Genomic DNA, 25,812 nt, shown 5'->3' on the forward strand with positions numbered 1-25,812 from the left:
CAAAAGGAGGGGCCTGAGACAGCAGCTGGAAAGCCATCCTTCACAACCGGAGGCATCATCAGAGGCCTTCATTGTGCTCTCCTCCTCCCCAGCACTGGGCTCCTACCCTCGTTAGGGCAACATCTAGTGTGATTCGGCTGCTCTCCCCCACACTTGCCCCAGGCTGGGCACCCATGAGGGCAGAGCTAGGACGAGCTCATCCCAGGTGCCCAGCACAGCACAGATACTGAGGGGAGTTCGCTGGACAGGAAAGGCTGGGGCAGGCAACAGACTTGCAAACAGTTCTTGAACTGAATGCCACAGCGGAGGAGGCTGGGGGAGATGGCAGTCTTCTGGTGGGGTTTTGAGGGTCCCAGTCACTCTTGTGTGTATGTTTTAAATCACCAGATTACATGTGGAACAGCCTCCCTCCACCCTCATTAGCTCCAGCCACTGGGGTGAGGGGTGAGGAATCTACCCTATGCCACTTGGTGGTCTTTCTAGGTTGGAAGTTTTCTTTCTTTTTGACCAGGTCAAACAAAGACCCCTCACCCACAGCTGGAGGGGTTCAGGCAAGAGCTAAGGAAGGGCAGGAGTGGAGCCCATGTTTGGGGAAGAGTAGTTGGGTCCTAGAAGGGAAGACGCTTATAGAGAGTCAGACCTCAATTCCACAATTTTGTCCCCACTGTGGATTGAAACCATCATCCATGTATCACAGGAGGGTGACCTGGGAGCTTTGGGATAGATGTTGAGATGTCCCAAGTCTGGACGGTAGCCCCCGAGAGCAAGATGAGCCCCTACCCCTTCCTCTCTAAAGATGGCATCCCTCCCCCAGCATTCCACATCTCACCTCCGGGACCCCTTCCTCCTGCCGCCTGAGGTGGGGTCTCCTGGGGGTGCTGGGGCACAGGGTGCCACGGGGGGTGGGATATGAGGGCCAGGGCTGAGCTGGCCGCTGGTGGGGAGGAGAGCACATCACCTACCGTGCTGGGTGCCCAGCAGGCGGTTGAAGACCTCCTTCACCACTATGGGGTTGAGTTTGATGAGCTTTGGCAGGGCCTGGATCACTTCCTTCTACAAGGGCAAGGCAGGGGAGGCAGGTCAGATACACCCACCCACCCCCTCCAAACAAGCCTCCCCACTGCTCACCCTGGGGAGGTGGGGGGCAAGCTCTGGCCTCACCAAGCCCCTTCAGTGCTTTCCTCCTCTCACCTCCTCTGGTCCCTTAAGGCTGAGCTTTCCCAACTCACTGGGCCCGACTCAGCCCCAGCCTCATCAACCCCCATCTGAGCCCCCTGGGCCAGCTCAGTGATTCCTCCTGCAAGTGGAGGAGATGGAGGCTCACCCAACGTCCCACAGCCTGTTAGGAACAAGACTGAGCATGGGCAGGGGATGCACATCCTCAAGGGCAGGTGCTTCCTATGCTAGGAAGAGTGCTGCTTCTGTGGCTACATTTAGGCCTCAGGACAATCTTATGTATGGGGGTGGGGGGCGAGGAGGGTAGGGGGGGTGGATCACTGTGACACTCACTTGACAGAGGAAGAAACTGAGGCTCAGAGAAGGGAGTGGCTTGCGAAGTTGAGATTGACCCAGACAAGCCCCAGAATGTGTTTACAAGCATGTGACATGGGCACCTGGGTGCCTACCTCCTCCCCGCCCCTGCCCTGCCACGTCCTCGTCAGTGGGGGCATCGAGGCATCCAGCTCCATACCTTTTCCAGCCCATTGAGCACAGGGATGAGGAAGCGGACGTCGGGCAGTCGCTTGTGGTAAAGATCCCGGACCCGCTTCACCAGCTCTGGGGAGGGTGGGACTGCAGGTAGAAGCAGCAGGAGGCACAGGTGTTGGGGGCGGTGGGGTGAAGGTGAGCTCCGAGGAGGAGGAGAAATGGTGGTGGGTGTGTGGGAGGGGCAGGGAGGGGCAACTCCATTTCAGAGCAGAAGTCCTTGGCCCCTTGCTTCCTCAAGTGCATTTAGCAATACACTCTTCCACATGGAGAAACTGAGGCCCAAGGATGGGGAGACTCACAAGAGGGCCAAGCATCTGGGGACCCAGCAGCTCTGATCCCCAGGTCCGGGGAAGGGGAAGTGGGGAAGACCTGGGCAATGGGAGAAAAGGATGAAAGGTAGGGTCCCAGGGGGCACCTTTGTCCGTGAGGCTGTGCAGACAACGTGTGACCAGTGTCTCTGCCCCCTTGGGACAGTTTTCCACCAGCAGGAGCAGCTCGGGCGAGTTCATGCCCATTCCTCGGATCTAGATGTAGAGAGAGGGATGACAGGGAAGGCCCAGGGAAGGGGCTAGGCGATGTGAGGACGATGAGGGGCCCAGGGTGAGAGCTCGGGGAGGCCCAGGTGTCGGGGGCAGGGTGGAGGCTGGGACTCGGGAGTAAGACGTGGTGAGAGAGAGAGTATATCTTAAAAGTTCTCATTAGAAAAAAATCGTTAATTCTGTGAGGTGATGGATGTAAATCAAACTTATTGTAATAATCATTTCACCATATATACATATATCAAATCACTGTTATATACCTTAAACTAAGATGTTATATGTCAATTATATCTCAATAAAACGGGAAAAAAGTATTGGTGACAGGGTTCACAGAAGTGGGGGGAAGCGGGGGCAGGGCTGGGCAGAAGCATCTCCGTCTCTTCCACCCAATCTCGCACAGGCACAGGCTTCCTGCAGCTCCCGAGCCTTCACCCATGCTGCCCTTCTAGGCAGACCGTGCCTTCTCTCTGCCATCTCTGACTCAACCTGAGCTTTAGTGCCCAACCTGTCCTTCAATTCCTCGGTGAAGACTTCTCTGGCTTCTGTAGGCACCCCTGCCCACCCACCTCTGTGACTGCCAGGGCCCTGGCTTGGCTGCGTGCTCAGATCAGGGCTCGACCTGCTGCTGCTTCTGCAGGCTTCCCCCCAACCCACCACAGATGCCAAACACAGGGAGCGGAGGGCCAGGCTTCAAGGGTTCATGCCTTCCTCTGCCCCATAAATCTTTACAATTCCAAGTGGAACTGCCAGTCTTTGCCCTCGAAGAGCTCAGAGTCTGGTGGGCTCACATTGAGAATGGGGAGAAGAGTCTGCTTCTTCCTCACACCGAGCCTATTACCCCCACATTACAGGTAAAGACACTGTTGAATCTGGGGGGTGGGTATGTGGGAATTAATGTACCACACTTTCTCGTTTTGTTTATGTTGGAAATTCTCAGTAATAAAATGTCAGGGACAGAGATATGAAAAAGTAGTTTCAAGCCCAGCTACAAATCGGAACGGTAGACATTCTGAATCTTAGGGGCCAGTCTGTAACTGAGATGCTTCTCTTGTGGGTGACCCTGGGGTTCCAGAGAGGAGCAGGGGGGACTTAGGAGGTGACAACTAAAGATTCCCGTCAGCAAGGCAGGGGAAGGACAGCTCATAAATGGTAACAGCGACACAGATGTTTACACGCATGAGGTCACGGAATCCCTCCAACAAGCTTCGGGGACTGAATTATCTTCCCCATTTTAACTGAAGGGTGCAAGTTTATGCAGTGAGAAAGTGAGAGGCGGAATGTGAACCTAGGTCGATCCAACTCTAGGCTCTTAACTGCGGGGCTACCCTGCTGTCTTCTCAGGAGCAGATGGAAGTGTGGACCACCCGCAAGTGACACAGCTGCTCAGCCTGGGGTGACAACCCTTAGTGCTTAGCACACACAAGGAGAATATACCAGGGGAAGGGCTGGAGCTGGGGATTGAGCCCCACCCATGGGTGGGCAGAGCCTGGTGGGCTCAGGGGCCTCACCGGCTGTTCGATGACCCTCAGCACTGTCCTCTTGATGTCAGCGATGGCCTCAGTATACACGGCTGCCAGCTCGTGGATCAGCTTGTGGTTCTGAGGCAGGAGGGCCAGGTAGAGGTACAAACACTGCTTTACTGTCTCCTCAGTCCAGGGCGCTGCCACCTCTAATAGGGCAGGGGGTGAAGATCAGGGCGGCCCCACTCCCCTCCCACCCCCAGCATCTGGCTCTTCTTGGGGGACAGGCACATAAGGGAGCTGGGCCTGGGAAGCAAACTGTTTGGGCAGGAAGCCAATCATCTGGGAAATGGGGTGGAACCAGGACTGCTCCCCTTTCAGAAGTCTCTGCACTCAATTCCCATCTGGCCTCCTCTGACCACCACTCCACAAGGCGGTGAGAGAGATCTTTCCAAGTTCTGACCCTGTCCCTCCCCTGCTCAGTGCTCCCACGACTGTCCTATGCCCTCAGGATAAACCCCCAGCTCCTCACCTTGCTCTACCTGCCAGATCCTGTTCAGGGTGGCCTTGCCTCTGGGGTTGTGTGCTCTGGTTACACCCTACTTTTGACAGTCCCCCAGGGCCCCCACTGTGGAGCCTCTGCACGTGCTGCTCTGATGCCTAGAACACTGCTGGCCAACTCCTCTTTCTGTACCTCCTCCTCCGGGTCTCACATAGCCAGTACGTCTCCTGGGAAGCCTTCCTGGCACCCAGGCTGCACAAGGGCTCCTGTGCTCCTCGAAGGCCCTGTGCTTCCTGCCACAGCCTGAACCTTCCAATTTAATGGTCCCTTCCCCTGGGGCCCGGGTCTCCCTGTCTGCAATTCTGGAGGACCCAGAGCTTTGCTGAGGAAACTGGCCTGCGATGATCCTGCCTGGCCTTTCCTGGAGCCCCATCAGTGTCTAGCTCTCCCTGTCCTCGGCTTTCAGCCCAGCTGTCTCCTCCTTCAGGATGCTCTCCCCGACCCCTCACGCTGGGTCAGGCGCTCCCTCTGGGCTTCCACAGACTCCTAGTTTCGCCACCTGAGGCCTGCTCGTTCTGGTTATTACTGTCTGGCTGTCCTCTCTAGCAGGCTGGGCAGGGCTCAGCTTAGATCCAGCTCTGTCCCCAAGACCCAGCCCAAAGCCTGAGACACAGCGGGTGCTCAATACACCCCTGAAGAGCCTGCACCAAACCTGTGTCCTTGTCGGCTCCAAAGAGCACAGATGGCGGGTTGGGGTGGACCAAGAGCTGTAGGTAGTTGAGGGCAAACTTCTCCACATACTCTCGTAGCTGTTCCTTCTCGTACATGCGCTTGATGAATAGCAAGGCCTGGGAACGCACCTGAGGAGAGAGTGGGGGAAGATGGTGGAGGGGAAGACAGTTGTTCTGCGCTTGGCAGCACCAGTGTGAAAACAAGCCGAAGTCTGAGAGAGGCCCAGCTGGGCTGAGTTACCTGTGCCCAAGACTCGTCACCGGCTTGGGAGAGAGGTTTCCTGGCCCACCTCAGGGCCCCGCACCACCTCACCATCTACCTGCCCAGCCCCATCTCTTATCATTCTCGCCTTGCTTGCTATACTCCAACCAGAAGGAGTTTTCCTCAGTTCCTCAAAAGTAACAGTGTTCTCCCTGGCTTTGAGACCTGGCACAAAAGGTTCCCACTGCCTGGCATGCCTGTCACTGGCTGTATCCTGTTTCACTCAGACATTCCCTGCTGGGAGACATGAGGACAGGGCCTGGTCTGGGGCAGTGATTTGTCCCCAGAAGCACCACAGCGCTGAGCCAGGGTGTGCAGTGAGGGTCTGCTGAATGAATGGACACAAGACATCAGAAAGGAGCTGGCAGGAGGCTGGAGCAGGGTGGACCGAGGGCACTCTCAATCACACACATGCACACACGCTGTTCCCTCCGTCCAGGGCACACCCGTCTACTCATATTTCAGGTCTTGGCTCACACGACCCCTCCTCCAGAAGCCTTCCTTAGACCACCTCCCTTCCTCAGCCTCCAGGGTTCCACCACCACACACCTTACTCCACTCCTGGCACTGAACACACTGTGGGCTACAATGGCTCCCCTCCTGGTCAGCGCTCCCCCAGGTCCCAGCACACCACCAGGCCTTAAGAGGGGCGCACCAACACGGGTGGAATAAGAGCGAAAATGGGACTGCCTTTCCTGGGAGGTGGTGAGTGTATATGTGTGTATGTTCTAAGCAGCCTCGTGCCATCGTAAACGGAAAAACAACCACCACCACAAAAAATTGTTGCAAGAAGGACATTAGGCCCAGAAACTTTCAAGGGAATGTGGAGACTGGGCCGGTTACTTGGCACAGAGGAAGGACTGAGTGTAACCCAGCAAAGGGCAACGGGGGATCACCTTGTCCTTCTCATGGGAGCTGAGGTCTAGCAGGACATGCAGGTACTGGAACTGGCGGGACGGGCGCTTGAAGATCAGGTCTCGAAGAGTGGACATGCCCAGGTAGGTGCGACTCTGCAGCAGGAAGGAAGGGAACCAGAGCTGAAGGCACCCGCAGTGTGCCTTTGGGGTGTCTCCCTTGCTTCAGTCGGATCTGGTCCTAGACAAAAGCTACTGGTCCCTCACAGAACCCCCCGCCACAGGCTGCAACAAGCAGAGCTCCTGCCCGCACCACAGTGTTGGGGACGCAGGGAGACGTGCCGCCCGTCCTCACCTCATCCTCACAGTACTTGCGAATCACCTCCAGGGCACTCTCAGTGATCAGCGGCGCCTCCAGGACAACCTTGGTGAAGATCCTTCCAGAGAGGGAGGGACAGTGAACGGCTGCAGAGAAGGGGCCCCCTGGTTTCCCCATCCTGCTGATCGCAGCTCACAGCTGGCAGGGCCCCCTCCTCACAGAGAGCTCGCTCAACCCCCTGGGTACAAGCTTTGGAGGCAAGAGAGCAGGGTTCAAACGCTGCCAGGTGGGTGTCTTGGGCAGAGACTGCCTCTCTGAAACTCAGTTTCTCCCCTTTGTCAAATGGGGATTTCTAGCTTGTTTAATACAGCAATGGGACAGAATGATGGGGGCTGAAAAAGGGTATTGCTATTTTAGACGTGGTGACCACGAAAGGCTGCTTTGAGATGATACTTTAGTCAATGCTGGCAGATGAGAAAGAGCCAGCCATGCAAGGAGTAGGGGGACAGCATTCCAGGTAGAGAGAACAGTAAGTGCCAGGCCCTGAACTCATCATGTTTGAGGAACAGAAGACTGAAGGCCAGTGCGGTTAAAGTTTGGGGGCAGGGAAAAGCAGAGAGGTAAGAAAGGAGGCTAAAGAAGTTGGTAGGGATCGGATTACACAAGGTCTCATAAAACATAGTAAGAAAGTTGCATTTTATCTCGAGGACAACTGAAGGTTTTTAGTGGGGAATAACAAGACGGTTATTTACATTATAAAATGTCACCTGCGCTGCTGTGTGGAGAATGGATAACCTGGAGGTCAAGGACAAGGAGGAAGCCACAGAACTGATTCAGGCAAGAGATGGGGATGGCGAGAAGTCAACCTCCAGAACAAGACTCTGAAGCAGGCACTGTTATTTATTCTATATTATATGAGAAAACGGAGGCCCAGAAGTGAGTGACACAGGTCAGAGAGCAAGCAGCAGAGCTGGGAAACAAGCCCAGGGCACGTGACCCAGAGCCTACAGTGAGGTGACATTGTCTGCGCGTGGGGAGAGTGGGAAGAGAAGGGGGACTTGGGATGGGCGCGTGGAGGACTGACTCGGGTGCCGATGAAGACAGGGGTGGTCAGAAACTAGAAAGAAAAGGCAGGACACAGGTGGGGGGACTCTTGGGGACAGGAAGGTGCAGGGCCATCCCCCTCACCCATCCTTCTGGTCTGGCTTCTCCTGAAGGCCGGAGAGCAGGCGGATGAGGCAGTCCTCGTACTTGTCCAGGGTGCCCGTGGCACCAGCTGCTAGGTAGGCGTTGTACTCCTGGTAGAGCCAGGCAAAGGCCAGGTCCAGGCGGGCCCGCACGTCTTCCAGGATGAAGGACAGGACCTCGGCCTTCAGGCCCGAGTCGAACTGAGTCACCAGGCTGGCCAGGATCTTTATGCGCACCTGACGCGAGCAAGGGTCTGTGTTGGCGCGGGGGTGGGCAATCCCAGGCACCCCACGATGGTGCCCTGCAACTACTCCCACCCAGCCTCAGGGACCCCCAGCGCAGACCCAATGTTAAGTGAGGAAGGAAAGCTGAAGAACCTTATTCTCAGTAGGTCTCATTTGTATGGAAGAAAAAAAATGAAAAGGGAGAAAAAAATTAATCATCACGGAATAAAACTAGAAGTAATCGCTAAAATTTCTAGGAGTAATGTCTAAATTGTAAATATATGAAATTACACATATCTAAAATATATCTAAATATCTAAAATGTATCTAAAATATAAATATCTAAATCTCTAGGAGTAATATCTACATACTTAGGTACACAGAAAAAGATCTTGAAGGACTCCCTTCATTTGTACACTGGTCGCCTCTGTGGAGGGGATGGCATGCAGTGCGGGTCAAAGGAGACTTACAGGCCCTCTGTGGCCTGGAAATATTTTTTTAACAGAGAGAATATGTTCATATACTATTTGGTTAATTAAAAATAAACGTCAAAAAAATAGGGAAAAAGTCGCTTGACTGAGGTTACAATCCCAGGAAGTGGCAGAATCAGGATTTAAAGCAGGTGTGTAAGTGTTTCTGAAGCTAACGAAGAAGAATACTGTCAACCACACGGAAGAAAGAGCATCATGGCAGCCCGCACTCGCAGGGCTCTTCCTTGCAGCCGCCCTGTGCTGAGTGAGAGTGCATGCATGTCCACACATTTCTTCCTCCTTGTCACTTGTGTGGAGCTGCTATCTCTTCGTTTTATGGGATAACAGAGTAAGGCTTGGAGAAGTGGCCAGTGAACGGCAGAGCTGGCATCTGGAGCCATGGAGGTTGACCCCAGGGCCTGTCTCTCTGCTGGGATGTGAGGTAGGCTCCTGGCGAGAGGGACTGGAAGGATGGGCTGGGGGGTACAGAGGCACACCTGGGCTGCCCCGCTGCAGGCCACGGCCTTCTCAGCCCGCAGGATTCGCTTCACAGCGCCCAGCTTCATGGCCTCAACCTGGGCGTCGGTCAGGGGCTTCAGCACATCACTCAGACGGAAGATTTTCTTGCGCCCGCCGGCGCCTGCCAGCCTACATGGGAGAGTAGGGACAGGGACATAGTGACTCGGAACATCCTTTCTGGAGCCCAGGCCCACCCCAGGCCATACACACAGAGACACCCCCCTCACTGTCTCTCCAACTCCCCTGTGACTCTGAGGCACGGCAGCGTGCAGGGTAATGGGAAGGAAGAGGATGCTATTTTGGTTTTGTAAACAGCATCTCAGGGAAGGTCTCTATAAGGAGCAAGCAACCTGTGATTGGAGATCTGAATGAAACGAGGGAATAAGATCCACAAATATGTGGAGGATGAGCTTTCCAGGCAGAGGGAACAGGAGGTGCAAAGGCCTTCAAGTGGGAACGTGCTTGGCTGTTCAAGAAATACCAAGAGGCTGGTGTGACTGGAGGAGGGAGGAAGGGGAATGGAGAGCTTGGAGGGGCAGCAGATCAGGCAGGGCCTTGTTAGCAAGCCTCGGCTGGGGACAGGGCAGGGACTGGCTGGATTCTGTGGTCTTTAAGGCAGGTAATGATGAGGACGATGATGGCAAGAACCAGTAGCACTTCCTACGTGCTAGGAATCATGCTAAGTGCTTTTTACATCATGATCACTGTCCACCCCAAGACTTATCTGATTTAATCATCCAACCATCATTGTGAACTCGTTTAATTCTCCCTCATCCTTAGAGAGAGATACTATCATCCCATCCCAATTTTAGATATAAGTAAGGGGTGTTTTTTCTAAAAGAAAACAACAGCTAAGCCTTAGTGGTTAGGGCATTGACTCTGGAATCAGACAGACCCTCATCCAGATCGATCTCTGTTTATCTGTCTTTGTCTGTCACACACACACCAAGAACCAGGCCTCTAGTCCTGCACCAGCACCTGCAAGGGGACTCACCGGGGTTGCGTGACGGGGATGATGGGCTCTGGCCTCCTCTTGGCCTGGGGCACTTCCTCCTCCAGGGTGGACATGGAGCTCAGGGAGCCCACTACCGAGATGGCCTGACCCTGAGCTGACAGGCGCCGCTTGATCAGGACACTCTCTGGCTTCGCCACCTTCTCCTCCTTGGGCTCCTCCTTGCACTGTTTGGTCTGCTCCACGCCTGAGGGGGAGGCAGCAAACGGGCTCTTGGCATGTCAGACCCACCCGCTCCCACCCAAGGACCTCCTGTGAGACAGGCTCTACTCTAAGCCTTGTACACACAAAACTCATTTAAATCTGCAAAATGCCTTTCTGGAGCAGGTAACTTTTTCATCCCCATTTTGCCATACAACAACGGAGACTCAAACTAGAAATGTCCCCTCACTGCCGGTGGGAGTAGTGAATGGTATTGCCACTTTGGAAAGCTGGTGAGCAGTTTCGAATAGCACTGAACGTACCCAAACTCACGACTCGACAATTCCACTCCTTGGTATAAACTCAAGATAAATGCGGGCACATGGACATCAAAACACCTGTACACAAATGTTCGCAGCAGCTTTATTCACAGTGGCCAAAAACTATAAACAATCCACAGGTCCATCAACAGAGGAGTGTGGATAAACAAACGGTGGCCTATTCACATAATGAAGACTACTGAGCAATAAAAAATAAACTCTTGGTTCACACAGCAACATGGATGAACCTCAAAAACTTATGCTGATGGGACTTCCCTGGTGGCACAGTGGTTAAGAATCCGCCTGCCAATGCAGGGGACACGGGTTCGATCCCTCATCCGGGAAGATCCTACATGCCGCGGCGCAACTAAGCCCGTGCGCCACAACTATTGAGCCTGCGCTCTAGAGCCCGCAAGCCACAACTACTGAAGCCTGCATGCCACAACTACTGAAGCCCGTGCGCCTAGAGCCCGTGCTCTGTAACAAAGAGAAGCCACCGCACAGCAACGAAGACGCAACACAGCCATAAATAAATAAATAAATTTATAAACAAAACAAAACCTTATGCTGAGCAAAATAAGCCAGACTCTATGATTCCATTTATAAGAAGTTCAAAACTAGAAAAAACTAATCTGTGGAGACAGAAGTCAGAACAGTGGTTGCCTCTGGACAGGGGATGCTTTGAGTGTTGACTGGAAAGGAGCAAGAAAGAATTTTCCCGAGTGCTGGTAACAGTCCTTCTCCATCTGGGTGGTGGCTACACTGGTGTGTTCACTTTGTGAAAATTCACTAAAGTGTATACTTAAGAGCTGTGTGTTTCACTGTACATAATTTATACCTCAATAGTACTGTTAGAATGGGAAATCACCTGGGGCTCAGCGAGGGTAAGTAACGTGACCAAAGACACACAGCTATTAAGTGGCTGAGGTAGTCTAGTTCAACTCAGACCTGAAACCCAGGTCTGCTGGATTTCAAAGCCCAGGGCCTAAAACTATTGAGTGGTCACTGTATCTATGGGACCTGTAACTATTTACACCTAAGATCGCATGATTTTCCATTTGCAGCACTACAAAGAGGTGCTCTTCCACTTAGGAGAACCCAGTGGCCACAGTGCCAACTCCTGGCCCTGGCAGCTCCGTATGACACTCACCTGGCCCCAGTCCTGCGGCCGTCATCTGTGTGGCCATGAGCCGAGCCAGGTGCTTGATCTGGGCTTCAGTGCCTGCTGACTCCACTGGGGTGTAGATGGCTTGGAAGGAGGCGGGCATGGCCTCGGGCAGGTACACCATGCTGATGAGGACCTGCGAGATGCCCAGGAAAAGGAACCTTCCCTTACTTATTGACTCAACAAACATTCGTTCCACACCCAGGCCAATGCTGGCGAAATGGCAGTGACTAGGACAGACCTGGGCCTGCTCTCATGGAGCGCAGATTCTTGTACAAGTCAGAGAGAAAACGAGTACTGGTGCAGTGTGGTGCAAGAGAGAAGAAGTAAAGGGTGCCACGGGACACAGTAAAGGGTGCCAGGGATGGCTTTGGCTCCCCGGGGCAGTGGCACATAGGCTGAGAACTGAGAGAAGGGCCAGAATCAGACTGACACAGAGTGAAGTCTTGCAAGCGAGGGGTTGTGGGGTAATATATTCCAAGTATAGGAAGGCTAAGAGGCAGCAGAGCTGGTACCCTGCCCAGTGAGTGCAAGGAGGTTCAGTGACACAGTATAATATGAACCAGAAATTGACTTAAAAAAAATAAAAATCAGTATCCTAATAGAGCACATCCATGTCTGTCAGGAATTAGTAACAAAAGATAATCTCAAACTCCCTACAGGCTTGGAAGTTTAAATGCATGCTCTTAAATAATAATAGAACAGAAAGATAATGAAATAACTACAAATCAAAATGTGTAAGATGCAGCTACAATGGTACTTAGATGGAAAATCAGATCCTTAAATGCTTACACTGGAAAAGAAAACTGAAAATTAATAAGCCAAGCATTTAACCTTGGGGAAAAACATTCACAGAAAGTAACATGAAAGAAATAAAGACAGCAGAAATAAAACAGAAAAGGTTACAAAAGATTATCAACAAAACTTAACAGCCAGTCCTTTGAAATGACTGAAACCAACCAAATCTACAGCAAGAATTAACAAAAAAAGAGGAAGGACACAGTATTAGGAACAAAAAGGTGGCACATTACTACAGAGACAGCAGGTATTATAAAAATAAAAGAATCTTATGAACTTCATGCTGATAATTTGAAAAAGACAATTTCCCGGAGTGTGACAGGGATAGATAAGGTACAACAAGTTAATGGAAGCCAAATCAGACAGGGTCTAAGGCAAGTGGAATTTAAGTTTTATCTGGAAGGAAACAAAGAGCCCTGGCAGGGATCTGAGCAGGGGAGCATCATGACTTGTACTTTACAAAGATGCCTCTGCCTGCCACAGGGAGAGTGGAAGGCAGAGCCAGGGAACAAGCAGGTAGTTCTCTGTGTGAAAAGGGCGGGGCCTGGACAGGGCATGGGCCATGGGGAATGGAGAAGAGGGGAAAGACTCGGGCTGAGGGGGAGGCAAAGAGTTTAACTCCCAAGTTTCTGGCGTGGGGACGAGAGGCATGTGTGCCAAGAACACAGGAGGGGCCACGGGCCTGTAGAAGAGTCAGGGGAGAAATTTCACAAGTTTAGTTTTGAAATGTTAAGTCTGAGGTGCCTGGGAAACACCCAAGGAGAGAAAGATGCAGGAGGTGGCCGCATATCCAGGCCCGGAGCTCACCAAAGAGATCTGAGCTGGAAAGAAAACTTCTCGCCACTCCAATCACCCAACAACTAAGCCCCTTGGAGGCTCTAGGCAGAGAGAAGGGAAAGCTGATGGTGACTGCTGTTGAGCATGGGAAGAGGTATTTATTCTCCATGAGCACTCAACAGAAAGGTCTCGGTGCTGCTACAGCCGGAGGACTGATGTGAGACACCCCACCGCTCCAGCTCCCCTCATCAACTCAAACCACTGGTTCTTTCACTGTGAAGCAGGTCATCTTTGAAAATCCAAAGAAAACACTGGTCATCCCACCTCACCGATGCCAATCCTACACCACTTAGCAAACAAGTCATGGGGTTCACTCTCCAGTTAACAGACCCTCCCTGCAAAGGAGAGGAGAGAGAGTGCGAGTGCGTGGGTCTAGATGGAGACTCAGAAAACCCAAAGGGGGATTGGGGGGGGCAGTGACAAGTAACCTCCTGAAGGAGTAAAGATCATGCAAGAAGAGGTCCATCCAAAGTGAGGAAGGCCCACTGGACCGCACCCTCCCAATACTGAAAACAGAAAAGTGTTTCAGGTCTGATGTCATCTGGAAAAGGAGGGCAGTGTGGAGCGGAGGGGCAGAGAAAAGACTAGACACCCTTCCTCCCTGCCTGGTGGGAAATGGCCCCCACCCATCCTCACCAGATTGGCCACATTGTCAGGTGTCAGCAGAGGCTGTAGGAACTCGGCTGTGATATCTGTGTCTGACTGGCCTGAGATCTGGGCAGAGGCCTTCGAGGTCGCTGAGGGGCCTGGCTCCAAGTCCTTGTCCTCGTCGTCTTCCCCCAGGTTGGGCTCTGGGATAGAGAAGGAGACAAGGTGATGGCTCTAGAGAGGGCAGCAGCCCTCCCCTCCTCCCAGGCACCCCCAGTGGTCCCTGCCCCCAGGCAGCCTCAGCAAATAGGAGCAGTGCAGCAGATGAAGACCTTTGTGCCATATGACCCTGGGGAACTACCTGCCTCTCCCTAGGCCTCAGTTCTCTTCATCTGGGAAATGGGAATAAGCCATACCAGCCTGGCTGATCACAGTAAGCTCCAAAAGACAAAAAGGTTAAGTAATAAGTTCACAGAGCTTTATTGTTTAAAAACACCTACGTTTGAAACAGTGCTCAACCTCACCAGGAATCAGAAAAATGTAAAAACATCCTAATAAGACAGCGAATTTGCCTATATGATTGACAAAAAACAAAAAGGTTAGTAGTGACAGTTGTTAATAGGGGTGTGAACTGTGGAAATGTAAACTGGTATCGCCTTTTGGAAGGGCAGTTTGATAGTAGGTCAATATTTTAAATGTGCACACCTCTTCAACACAGCAATTCCACTTTTAAATATCTACCCTAAAAACTTACAGATATAGATAAGGTAAGATGTACAGAGAATTCACTGCAACACTGACTGTACAGAGATGGCACACAACTTCTATCAATAACAGGCTGGGTGACTACAAGCACAGCGGTTCTAGCTCAAGGGAAAAAACTAACGTGAACCTTAGAGAAAAGGCTTTGTGTGCAAACACGTTCCTTGAAGCTGTATTTATAAGAGTGGAAAAGCTGGAATGTTCAATAGAGTAATGATTTAAGTAGATTAAGGCAAAATATGATGAAATGTTATGCAGTCTCTTCAAGTTTGTAACTCATGTAACAAAGAGTTGATACCCTGCATTAACCAAGGGCACATACAATTCAGTTAAAAAAGGCTGACCAACACAATAGAACAGGCACTTCACAGAAATCCAAGTAGCTAATAAATGTAAAACAACATGCAGCCTGACTCCAACACATGCAAAAAAGCAAGCTGAGACCTAGGATACCATTTATACCTAGAGAGTTAACAAATGTCCAGGGCTGGTAAGAATGGGGCAACTGGCACTCGCACACTGCTGGGGTTGTATACGCTGGTGCGATTTTTTTGAAAACTGCTCTCAAGAATTTAGGGACTTCCCTGGCAGGCCAGTGGTTAGGAATCTGAGCTTCCACTGCAGGGGACATGGGTTCGATCCCTGGTCGGGCAACTGGGATCCCGCATGCCTCACAGTACGGCCAAAAAAAAAAAAGAATTTAAATGCACCCAGCAGTAATGGACACATCCATGGCTCAGATCTTGGTTTCTGAAACTATTCCCTACTTAAAAGAAATCAGAAAAAAAAAAAAAAAAGAAAGAAAGAAAAGGAAAGAAACCAGGGCTCCTTAGAGAAATGGCTGATTGAAGGCTGGGGTAAGGAAAGTACACGATGAGTCTAGAACACCTTGTTATGCCAGAAAATAAGAAATGCTCAAAAAAACTTACAGGACACATTAAAGGGACACAGGAGCCAGCTCAAAGGCTCCTGCTACTAAATATAAGGCAATCTGAGTAACAAAATGAATAACAACAATAATGGATTATAACCCAGAGAATAAATAAGAATCCAGAAGTCCACACTAATAATAAACTAGGGAGAAGAAAAGAAAGCTCTTCCTTACAGCAAAATGCCAAGTAATAAATGTAGAAAGAAACCTTTTTATAACCATTACAGTAATAATAGATGCAGGCAACAATCATTAATGGATGCCAAAACCACACAAAGTTTGAAGCAGAACTAGTATTTTACATAGTTTTAAGTATCTCTTCTCAGCTTATTAGTTACAAAGGGAAAAAGGGTACTTTACACTAGAGAAACCCGGCAGTCATCACTTTGACCAAGAGATCAAATTCCCATCACCAATGATGAGACAAACTGACATCATGTGCCTCCTCACAACACACAGAGGAGGTCGGGGCATCCCTTCTGCAGTGTTCTTGCCAAAAGTGCAGAACCTGAATCCTATCAGGAGGCAAGAGCAGACAAACCCAAGAGGAGGGACATTCTACCAAACAGCTGCCCTGGACTCTTCACAACGTCAAGGTCATGAAACAGAAGGCGGCCCAGGAAATGATTTGAGAGACTCAAGGGATGTGACAACTAAATGGAATGTGTGATCCCCATCTTGTGAAGGGTACACAGGAGTGTTTGGTATTATTCCTGTAACTTATCTGCAAGTTCGAAATTATTTAAAAATGAAAAGTTTAAAGTAATAGAAAAATAAAATTGGTTGGCCAAAAATAAATGTATAAGCTCTCTGTCCCATCAATCCCACTACTGGGAACTTGTCTCATGACTTGACACGCATGCAAGACTGTGCACTACAGCCATCTTCATACTTTATAAAAATAGACACAAATGAAATGTCCACCAACAGGGGGACTGGTTAAAGTGGTCCATGTACCCTATAGACTATTATGCCACCATTACAAGGATGCAGCAAATCTCCATGTGCACATAGAGAAAAAACTCCAAGATAATTCCTAAACAAGTAAGGTACAGAACGCTCTGCTTTGTGTGCTTAATTAGGGGGAGAAAAATAGATCCTTACCTCACTCCTTATATCAAAATAAGTTATTTTTCAAAGTGAAAAAAAAAACCACGAAAACAAAACTTGATTCTTTTGTTTTTTGGTTGCACCATGGGATCCCAATTCCCTGAACAGGGATCGCACCTACACCCCCTGCAGTGGAAGCGCGGAGTCTCAACCACTGGACTGCCAGGGAAATCCAAAACTCGATTCTTTCATAAATGTTCTAGAAACAAACGAGCACTTAAAAAAAATTTTTTTTTTTTACAGTAAGGAAGGTTGCCATGGTCAACACTATTGATAAATAATACAACCATTAAAAAATTACTTCAGGGACTCCCCTGGTGGTCCAGTGGTTAAGACTCCGCAATTCCACTGCAGGGCGTGTGGGTTCGATCCCTGGTTTCGGAACGAAGATCCTACGTGCCATGTGGCACAGCCAAAAAAAAAATTTACTTCCAAAAGAGACTCGATTTATAAATGAAACACAGGGGCTTCCCTGGTGGCGCAGTGGTTGAGAGTCCGCCTGGCGATGCAGGGGACACGGGTTCGTGCCCCGATCCGGGAAGATCCCACATGCCGCGGAGAAGCTAGGCCCGTGAGCCATGGCCACTGAGCCTGCGAGTCCGGAGCCTGTGCTCCGCAACGGGAGAGGCCACAACAGTGAGAGGCCCGCATACCCCCCAAAAAATAAATAAATAAATAAAATAAATGAAACACAGGAAAGGAGAACTCTACACATATAAGGCATTTCTGAAAGAAAATCTAAGTGTTAATACTCGTGGAGTGGTTACTTTTGGGGTGAGGGATGAAAGAGAGACTATTTTCATTTTATTCCTTCCTGTATAACTTAAGTAACTCATAATTACTTGTAAGTGTATTATATTCTTCAGTAATTTTACTTTGATATCACTTACTATATGTCATCATATTTATACAACATAATTTATAATGTAAATTTAGCTTACAGTTTCCTGTAAATAATTAGACATTTCAAATGTGGTCAGTCCCCGCCAACACCTCCTGCCAGGCCTGACTCAGCTCCTCAGCTCACCAAGCTTCATCTTCTTGAGCGTGGAATCTGAGTCATCTCGGGGCCGCTTGCGGGCATCCTTGCTGCTGGGCATGTTGCGGGCGATCTCAGCCTGAGGTGTGCCCAGGTCTACCAGCAGGGTGGTGATCTGAGCCTGGAACTCCAAGGAGGCTGGGTGCTTCAGCACACTCAACAGGTGCAACTTGAGGTTCTTACGCACGCTGCTCACCTGAGATTTGGCCAGCGTTGGGGGCAGGTTGGCTGTGAGGAAAGTAGCAAGAACTTTGCGCTGTGGACAGAGCTCATGGGGCCCTGCCACCCTCACTTCCCAAGCCCCAGCTTGGGCAGTGGTGGCAGACATCTCCTAGAAAAGTTCCTTCGCTCTCAGATCTAATGTATGGCCTTCCCCCTGTACAAGCTGATACTCAAAACCCTTGAGAGGTCTCCTTCAGTATTAGTCAACCTTAAAACAACGAGAAAACTCACCCTCCCTTTCATTAAACATAGTCTCATCTCCCTCCATCTATGGTCTGGAAATTCCAACATGCTTGCTCTGGGGAAGGCTATAATCACCTCCAGAATGTCCCAACCGAACTGCCACAACAGTTCATCGTTGGTCCCTGACACCAGAATGACTTTCTAATGCCTAACAATCACCTTGACAAGTAAGCCTCCCCTGTTCCAGAGAGAAAGAGGATGCCTGCAATCTTTCCTGCCCGGCAACCCTTCCCACTTCCTCAGCCAACAACACTCCCATTTTCCTTTGAGGGAAACACCTGGGCTCCATTCTCAGTCCAAGTGGGCAAGATACTCAGGGCCAGTAAGAACACTGCAATCTCTTGGCCATTGTGACTGGTTCAGAGATAGGCTCACAATATCTTCTTGGCCAATCAGAAACAATGAGCCCTTGGACCTTTGCTGGAATGATTGGGAAGAGACAGTCTCTTTCCCATGGGGTTGCCAAGAAGATGGAATGGAAGCCTGTAACAACTGGGGGCCATCTTTGCTACCCCAAGGAAAGAGACACACAAGAGCCAGGAGACGGAGAGGGATTCATGATCTGCACACACTCATGCCTCAACCCCAGACTTTTCAGTTTTCACACATGCACAAAAGTAGAGAAAACAGTATAATGAATCACCATGTACCCATCAATATTTTGCCGATCTTGGCACATCGATCCTCCCTGCTTTTTGGGGGAGAGAAGGGAAGAGCTGGAGTATTTTAAAGTACTTCACAGACACCAACCAGGTCATTTCACCCACACATACCTCAATATGAAAATCAGCTTTGAACCAAGTTTCTGTCACATACAACCACCAAAATATACATGTCTAACCTAGAGAATCCTTCCCTGTGTCCACAACCTACTAGACTGATGATGAATCCCTTATGGGCCCACTACCTAGCTCACATTTCCTCAGAAAAGAGGAGACTGGTCTGTGGACAGGGCAAGGGGAGAAGGAGGGGACCAACTTACCGTGCAGGGTTTCATAGGCCTGAATCACCTCAGACATGAACATGGGCCTCTGGCGGGCAATATTGGCGAGGGAGCCCAGGGCTGTGGTCAGGTTGATGGAGGAGATAGCGGGGTGCACCATGAACTTGAGCAACTGCTCTAAGGCTGCCTTGCCTTCTTCCCACAGCACATCTAATGAGGGAGAGAAGACAACCAGTTAGTAGGGCCCTTTCTCCCTGGCCTCCAGAGAGCAGCCTTTGAGACCAAAAGGAGAAAGATCCTCATACATGGATGGCTGTGAATGGCTGAAAAAACAGAGAAAATTTAGTGGCTGATGAGTCTGACTATAAGACTATTAATGAGTATAAGAATTTAGAGCTGATGCTCAAAGCATGGGCTTGCAACAGTGAAAAAGTAGAAATAATTTAAAATATCCAACTATAAGGAAACTCACTGTCTGAACTACACCGATGTAAAACTTTGAATATGTATATTTCTATACACACACAGACAAAGAACTCAAAGTTCTTTTTATCACCACGCTCCTTGATCTAGTCACCAAAAGTTAACTCTTAACAACTGTGAAAGATATCTTGACATTTCTTACACAAACATACTGGATGCCACATTATCTGAAATAGTGAATAAAAAATAGAATGTGGGGCTTCCCTGGTGGCACAGTGGTTGGGGGTCCGCCTGCCGATGCAGGGGACGCGGGTTCGTGCCCCGGTCCGGGAGGATCCCGCGTGCCACGGAGTGGCTGGGCCCGTGGGCCATGGCCGCTGGGCCTGCGCGTCCGGAGCCTGTGCTCCACAATGGGGGAGGCCACGACGGTGAGGGGCCCGCGTACCGCAAAAAAAAAAAAAAAAAAAATAGAATGTGATGTAACCATACTGTGGAATATTTTGTAGCATCTGAACATAATATTGTTAGGAAAAGATGTAACAAGATAATTTTGTTGAGTTCAAAAGGTTGTCAAGGGACTTCCCTGGTGGCACAGTGGTTAAGAATCCGCCTGCCAATGCAGGGGACACGGGTTCGAGCCCTGGTCTGGGAAGACCCCACATGTCGTGGAGCAAGTAAGCCCGTGCACCACAACTACTGAGCCTGTGCTCTGCAGTCCGCGAGCCACAACTACTGAGCCCGCGTGCCACAACTACTGAAGCCTGTGCACCTAGAGCCCGTGCTCTGCAACAAGGGAAGCTGCCACAATGAGAAGCCCGCACACCACAACGAAGAGTAGCCCCAACTCGACGCAACTAGAGAAAGCCCGCACGCAGCAATGAAGACCCAACGCAGCCAAAAATAACAAATTAATTAATTTAAAAAAAAAAGGTTGTCAAACAACATATAAGAAGAGCTAATATTTGTGGAATGCTTACTATGCCAGCCATGTTAACTCACCAAATGCTCATACCTACACCCTAAAGTAGATGCCATAATAACGACCCCCAATTTACCAATGAAGATACAGGATCAGAGAGAATAGGTCAGTTGCTCAATGGTAGAGCAGAGATTCAAACACAAGCCACTACTCTAATGCCTCTCAGTTGAAAGTATAAAGCATGGCCCTGTTTCCTGTAAAAACAGGGCCAACAGACACAGAAACTATGAATATATACATATAAATATCTTTGCATAGAAAAGGTCTGAAAGAAAACAATACTCTTAGCAGTATTCATCTCTGGTAAGCAGGACTGGGGGAGGGGGTATTTTCCCTTTATACCCCTCTATATTTATTGCTTGACATTTCAGTAATGTGCATCTACTACTTCTATAATTTGCAATTAGAAAAACTGTAAAACTAGCTAGTATTTACTACTAAGTGCTCACGTCTTCATGGAACCTCCCAACAAACCTGTGAAAGGGGTACTACTGTCACCTCCATTTTACAAAAAGAAAATAAAGTTCAGAGAGGAGTAACTTGCCCAAGCTCACATGAGTAAGTGGTAACACTGAGATTTGAACCTAGCATCAGGGCTCTTAAGCACTGTTTTAAACTGACTCCACAAATGAAAAACCAAGAAAAAAGGGGGGAGGGGGAGGAGGAGGAGGAAGGGAGCCAGTGCAGTGACTGACAAATGGCACCAGCTGATAGGTGGCACTCACTGTATTGGATATAGGGATGGTCACGAGGGATGCGGTCCAGGCTGATGTCGTGCTCCTGGCGTCGGGGCACCTCTGAGTCAGCCATGCGGGGCGACAGGGTGACAATGAGGCCCTCCACAAACTTGATGGCGTGGGTACGGATGCCGTCATTGTCAGAGTCCAACAGCAGGATGATGTCCCCAGCCATGGCAGACACCATATCCCAGCAGGCTTCCTGGAGCTCGCTGATCACCCGTGTCTTCACCATCCACTGCAAGTGGGCCAGGGAGGGATGGACGGACAGACAGATGGGGAAAAGACATCAATCACCAACTCCACCAACTCCCAGAGATCCATAAATGATGATGAATACATTCATTGGGGAAATGTTCACTGAGTTACAACTCTGTCTCTGGCCCCATGCTAGGTGATGCTGGGGACAGGACCCAGTGGTGACCAAGCCAGGTCTAGTCCTGCCCTCACGAGGTTCACAGATAGTGACAACCCAGAGTGATGAAGACTCAGATCTTAAGGAAGCCAGAGGAACAACAGTGCCAACCTCACAAGGTGATGGCAGAGATTAAATGGATTCATTCCTTTCATTAATGTTAATGTACATCACACCACAGTGTGGACCTGGCTGGCCCATCCTGGTCACAAAGGAGGTACTCAGGGAATGTTTGTTGAATGCACAAATGAATGGACAGATGGATGGAAGGATGGGTTAATGGCAACTCCCTGACCATTAGACATTAGAACCCCTTTGTTGTCTTTTCCTAAAGATCAACAGCATGTCTTGCTCATAACGAATCTGATCTGATGCTGGTTTTGAACTCTAACAGATGAGTCTGTAAATGAGACCTGTCAGGCTGGGACAGCCCCAGGTCGGGGGGGAGCTCGGGGGGGAGCTCTTACCTGCAGGGCCACCTTGTAGAGCTGGGTCATGGTGAGGATGGCCTTCTTCACCACATTCACATTCTCATCTCTCAAGAGCATGTTGAGATTCGCGATCAGTTTCAGCAGTAACTCAATGTCTCGCTTGCTAGGGGATGGAGGATAAAGGGCAAGGTCAAGGTGGTCTTTGGGCAGGTGATGGGAGCCTGGGGTCCACAAGGAAAGGGAAATCAGGGTCCGTGTGTCAGGAGATTGGAATGGAGGTGGGCACCTGTCTTGTTTGCCAGCACAGCTGGAAGCTGAGAACAATGCCTGGCACCCTCAGACACAGCTGACCCCAAACGCTATCTAGGTTGGTCCTGTAACCCCCACTGTTCTGTATTATTAGGGCCCTGCTGTTCACATAAGGGGCAGCAGAGCCAGACAACTGTAAATCTGGATAAGTAACTGTGTCTTTTAGAACAGTTCCTACCTCAAGGCTTGCTGTGAAAACTGCAACAACACATGTAAAGTTCTTAGAAAAGCATAGAAAGCATTCAATAGATATTAGTCATTATTACTTTAAAGCACTCTTGCTTTATGTAATCACTGGTTTTGTTTACTAATTTGTTTACCTAAGTCTGAGGGCTCTGAAAGTGGGGGACCCTTTCTAGTCTGAGTACTAGCAGAGTCTCATTTTTTGTTGAAGGAAAAAATGAAAGGCCTTCAATAAATATTTATTCAGTGAATGAATAAATTCAAGGCTACACCTAGAGCTCAGAATGTGTATTTTCATAACACGTTACAATCTGAATTTAATTATTAAGCTAATCAGTCAAAAATATGAAACTCAGCTGTCAGCTACATGAAGGCAGGAACGATACCTGTTTTTATTCACTGTTATAGTCCTACAGTCTGACACAAATGCCTGGCACATAGCAGTTATGTGATACATATCTGTCCAACAAAAAGTTTTTTGGCAAAATCAGAAAACTTACCACAAATTGTCCCAGTAATAATCTATAAAAATTTTGAATCACTATGTTGTATACCTGAAATCAATATAATATTGTAAATCAACTATATCTTAAAAAAAAAAAAAAAGACAAAACTAGTGGTTACCAATGGGGAGAGGGAAGGGAGGAGGGGCATGATAGGGGTAGGGGGATTAAGAGGTACAAACTACTATGCATAAAATAAATAAACTACAAGGATATATTGTACACCACAGCAAATATAGCCAATATTTTAAAATAACTTTAAGTAGAATATAATATATAAAAAATTTGAATCACTATGTTGTATACCTGAAACTAATATTATAAATCAACTATACCTCAACTGAAAAAAAAAATTCTCCCAGTAAAAGGTGGAGACTGAGAATTTGGGCAATGGTGTTATGGACACGGGTTAAAATCCCAGCATGGCCACATACTGGCTGTGTGACCTTAGGAAACGCACTTCACCTCTCTGAGTCACAGTTCTGTCTTCAGTTAAATGTGCCAAACAAATAATCCAGTGTTATTTTAAGGATCGAATAACAAAGTAGATGAAGTATTTAGTACACCAAGGGAAGTAGCTGAAAATCTGTCAGATGCTGTTTACAATTTGAAGGTAGAGCCGGTAGTCCTTACTGATGATGCAGATGTGAAGTGTGGGAGAAGTAGAGGAATTGTGGATGAGTCCAAGATTTCGACCTTATTAAATATTTGCTGGGGAATCACTGTGCATGGGAGGGAGAATGGGTCTGAGAAGCAGAGGGCAAGACTCTCAGGGCAGGGCCAGGCGCCAAAGAGGCTGACTCCAGCAGGGGTGCTCCCAGGGCTCCCTGCACCGCCCCATACCATGCCTCCTCGATGAAGCCGATGACAAACTTGCGCACTTCAATGGACTTGTCTGCTTGGAAAGCGATGATCTCCTGCCAAGGTCAGGAAGAAGGTAGGTCAGAGTTGCACCAGGATCCATTCCCTTATCCCTACACCCACACCCTTTCTCTCCTGTCGGTCACTCACATCCAGGAAGTTGTCCAGTAGTGTGGGATCTTTGTTGATGATCAGTTCCTGGACCTGGAAGGAGATTGGGGATGGGAAGGAGGAACACACATATAAAACCAGGGTCCAATCAGTGCAGATAGGAACATGTAGGAGAAAACAGCATGGGGGTAGGCAGCAGATAAGCTCAGTTCAGATCCTGGCTCTGCCACTCCTACCATGGGCTGGGCAAGTGGCCTCCCCTGAGTCTCAGTTTGCTCTTCTGTAAAATGGGAATCGTAAACAACAACTTATAGGGCTGTTGTGAGGCTTCAGTAAGAAGATGCTACAGGGCGCAGGTCCTGGTGGATAGTGAGTACGTGTTACAGATGGAGGCTAAAGAAAAGAGGGAAGTGCTGCAGGACTCCTACCTTGCTGAGGCTCACCCAGCAATTCTCTCCACTCTCCTTCTGTTTCTACTCCCCACTCAACTGTCACAATTCATCAGGCATTTTATGACAATGAGAACACATTTTCTGAGGCCCTTGTACCTGCCAGGCTCTTTGGAATAAGCCCTTCCCAAAAACATTCTCACAGAAGCTCACTGCCTATGACCCAAGGCACTGTTGAACAGCCCTGCCAACCACTCCACGAGGGAGGCCCCGTCAGGACCCCACTCTACTGCTGAGGTGGAATCGACTACCCAAGGCCACATGCCGAACAAGTAGAACTGGGGTCCTCACCCAGGCAACCTGACCTCCCAACCTCTGAACTCCACCTGCCTCCCCAATTCCCCATGCCCTCTTTTGCTTCTGTACAAGCTATTATGCCCTCTGGTCAAGACACTCTCCCTCTCTCACTTGGCCTGGTTCTCTCCTTATCATCCAGGTCTCAGCCCAGACATCCCTCTTCTAAAAAGCTCTCCCTGACTCCCCATCACTAGGCTGGGTCAGAAGCTCCCTCTGGGTTCCACACCCCTCTGGGCTCCTCCATCCCATCCCTGCCCACTCTGGGTCCTCACTGTCTGGTGACCTGCATGTCTTCCCCACTGGACATGACCCTGGCAGAGAGCAAATACGAGGATCAAGAGCATAGAATTTGGAGTCTGAATCCAGCATTCAAGTCCTAGTTCAGCCAGCTGCTAGCAGAGTGACCTTGGGCTAATTTAAGCTCTGAGACTCTGCTTCTTTCTCTATAAAACAGGGAAGAACCCTGCCTCATAGAGTTTTTGTGAGAATTAAATGACAGCGTGGCCGAATAGCACTGAGCACCATGGCAGGCATATCCCAAGTGCTTAACTGTGGACACTAGTGTTATTACCAGTGTCTTCTTTTCCAGAGGTTCCCATCCTGGCTGCCCTCGTCCTGCTTAGCCCAGCATCACCCCCTTCCCCTCACCTGTTTGAGCACTGTGATCTTTGAATCATTGGTGATCAGTGCTGCCTGGTTGAGGAGATCCACCACCTGGAAGGAAGGTGAAAGGCATGTGACAGTACTCACCTTGCCAGCCCAGCCCTGACGGCGCTCCCTGGGTTCTGCCACCTAGAGGTGGATGGTCCAAAGACAGGGCCTGTGCCTTCCCACTCCAAACCCCTCTCTCCATACTCACTCTCTCTGATGTGGTCATGCCATCAATGCCTGGCCCCTCCTCTTGTGTGAAAAACTGCGATGCCACGCTCCGGCGAGTGACGCTGTCCCCACTGCTGCCTGCCATGGCTGCTGCCTCGTACTCCCTGGAGAAGAGAGATCAAGCTCTGCACCTTACCTCACTAGCTGCAAAGGGTTCAACCCTCCTTTCTAGCCTGTTGGGTCTTTGTTGGGTCTTTTGAAGCCCCTCCCCCTTCCAGAGTCTGGATCAGACTGTACGTGTCCATGAGGCTGCAACCTGGGGGAGACTGATGTCTCCCAGCTCAGAGGCAGTACCTCATGGAGTACCGAGCCTCACCTTCAGTACTTTACACATGACAGGCTGACCACA

At 49.6% G+C, this 25,812-nt stretch overlaps 1 protein-coding gene across 1 annotated transcript in view; it reads right to left on the reverse strand.

Moving 5' to 3' along the window:
• Positions 1-25,548, reverse strand: part of SYMPK (symplekin scaffold protein) — a gene marked incomplete at its 5' end in the record, with an annotated part of 31,868 nt that extends 6,320 nt beyond the window's left edge. The window contains 20 exons of the mRNA XM_079724439.1: positions 963-1,053; positions 1,691-1,791; positions 2,123-2,231; positions 3,755-3,915; positions 4,921-5,068; positions 6,098-6,211; positions 6,411-6,492; positions 7,563-7,798; positions 8,754-8,904; positions 9,770-9,974; positions 11,399-11,549; positions 13,685-13,839; positions 17,467-17,706; positions 18,926-19,096; positions 21,014-21,263; positions 21,908-22,034; positions 23,710-23,783; positions 23,878-23,931; positions 25,233-25,298; positions 25,444-25,548. Coding sequence (XP_079580565.1) covers positions 963-1,053; positions 1,691-1,791; positions 2,123-2,231; positions 3,755-3,915; positions 4,921-5,068; positions 6,098-6,211; positions 6,411-6,492; positions 7,563-7,798; positions 8,754-8,904; positions 9,770-9,974; positions 11,399-11,549; positions 13,685-13,839; positions 17,467-17,706; positions 18,926-19,096; positions 21,014-21,263; positions 21,908-22,034; positions 23,710-23,783; positions 23,878-23,931; positions 25,233-25,298; positions 25,444-25,548 — 2,791 coding nt within the window. The remainder of the gene's footprint in view (positions 1-962; positions 1,054-1,690; positions 1,792-2,122; positions 2,232-3,754; positions 3,916-4,920; positions 5,069-6,097; positions 6,212-6,410; positions 6,493-7,562; positions 7,799-8,753; positions 8,905-9,769; positions 9,975-11,398; positions 11,550-13,684; positions 13,840-17,466; positions 17,707-18,925; positions 19,097-21,013; positions 21,264-21,907; positions 22,035-23,709; positions 23,784-23,877; positions 23,932-25,232; positions 25,299-25,443) is intronic.
• Positions 25,549-25,812: the final 264 nt, after the last annotated feature.

This window comes from Hyperoodon ampullatus, assembly GCF_949752795.1.
Source record: "Hyperoodon ampullatus genome assembly, chromosome: 18".
NCBI lineage: Eukaryota > Metazoa > Chordata > Mammalia > Artiodactyla > Ziphiidae > Hyperoodon > Hyperoodon ampullatus.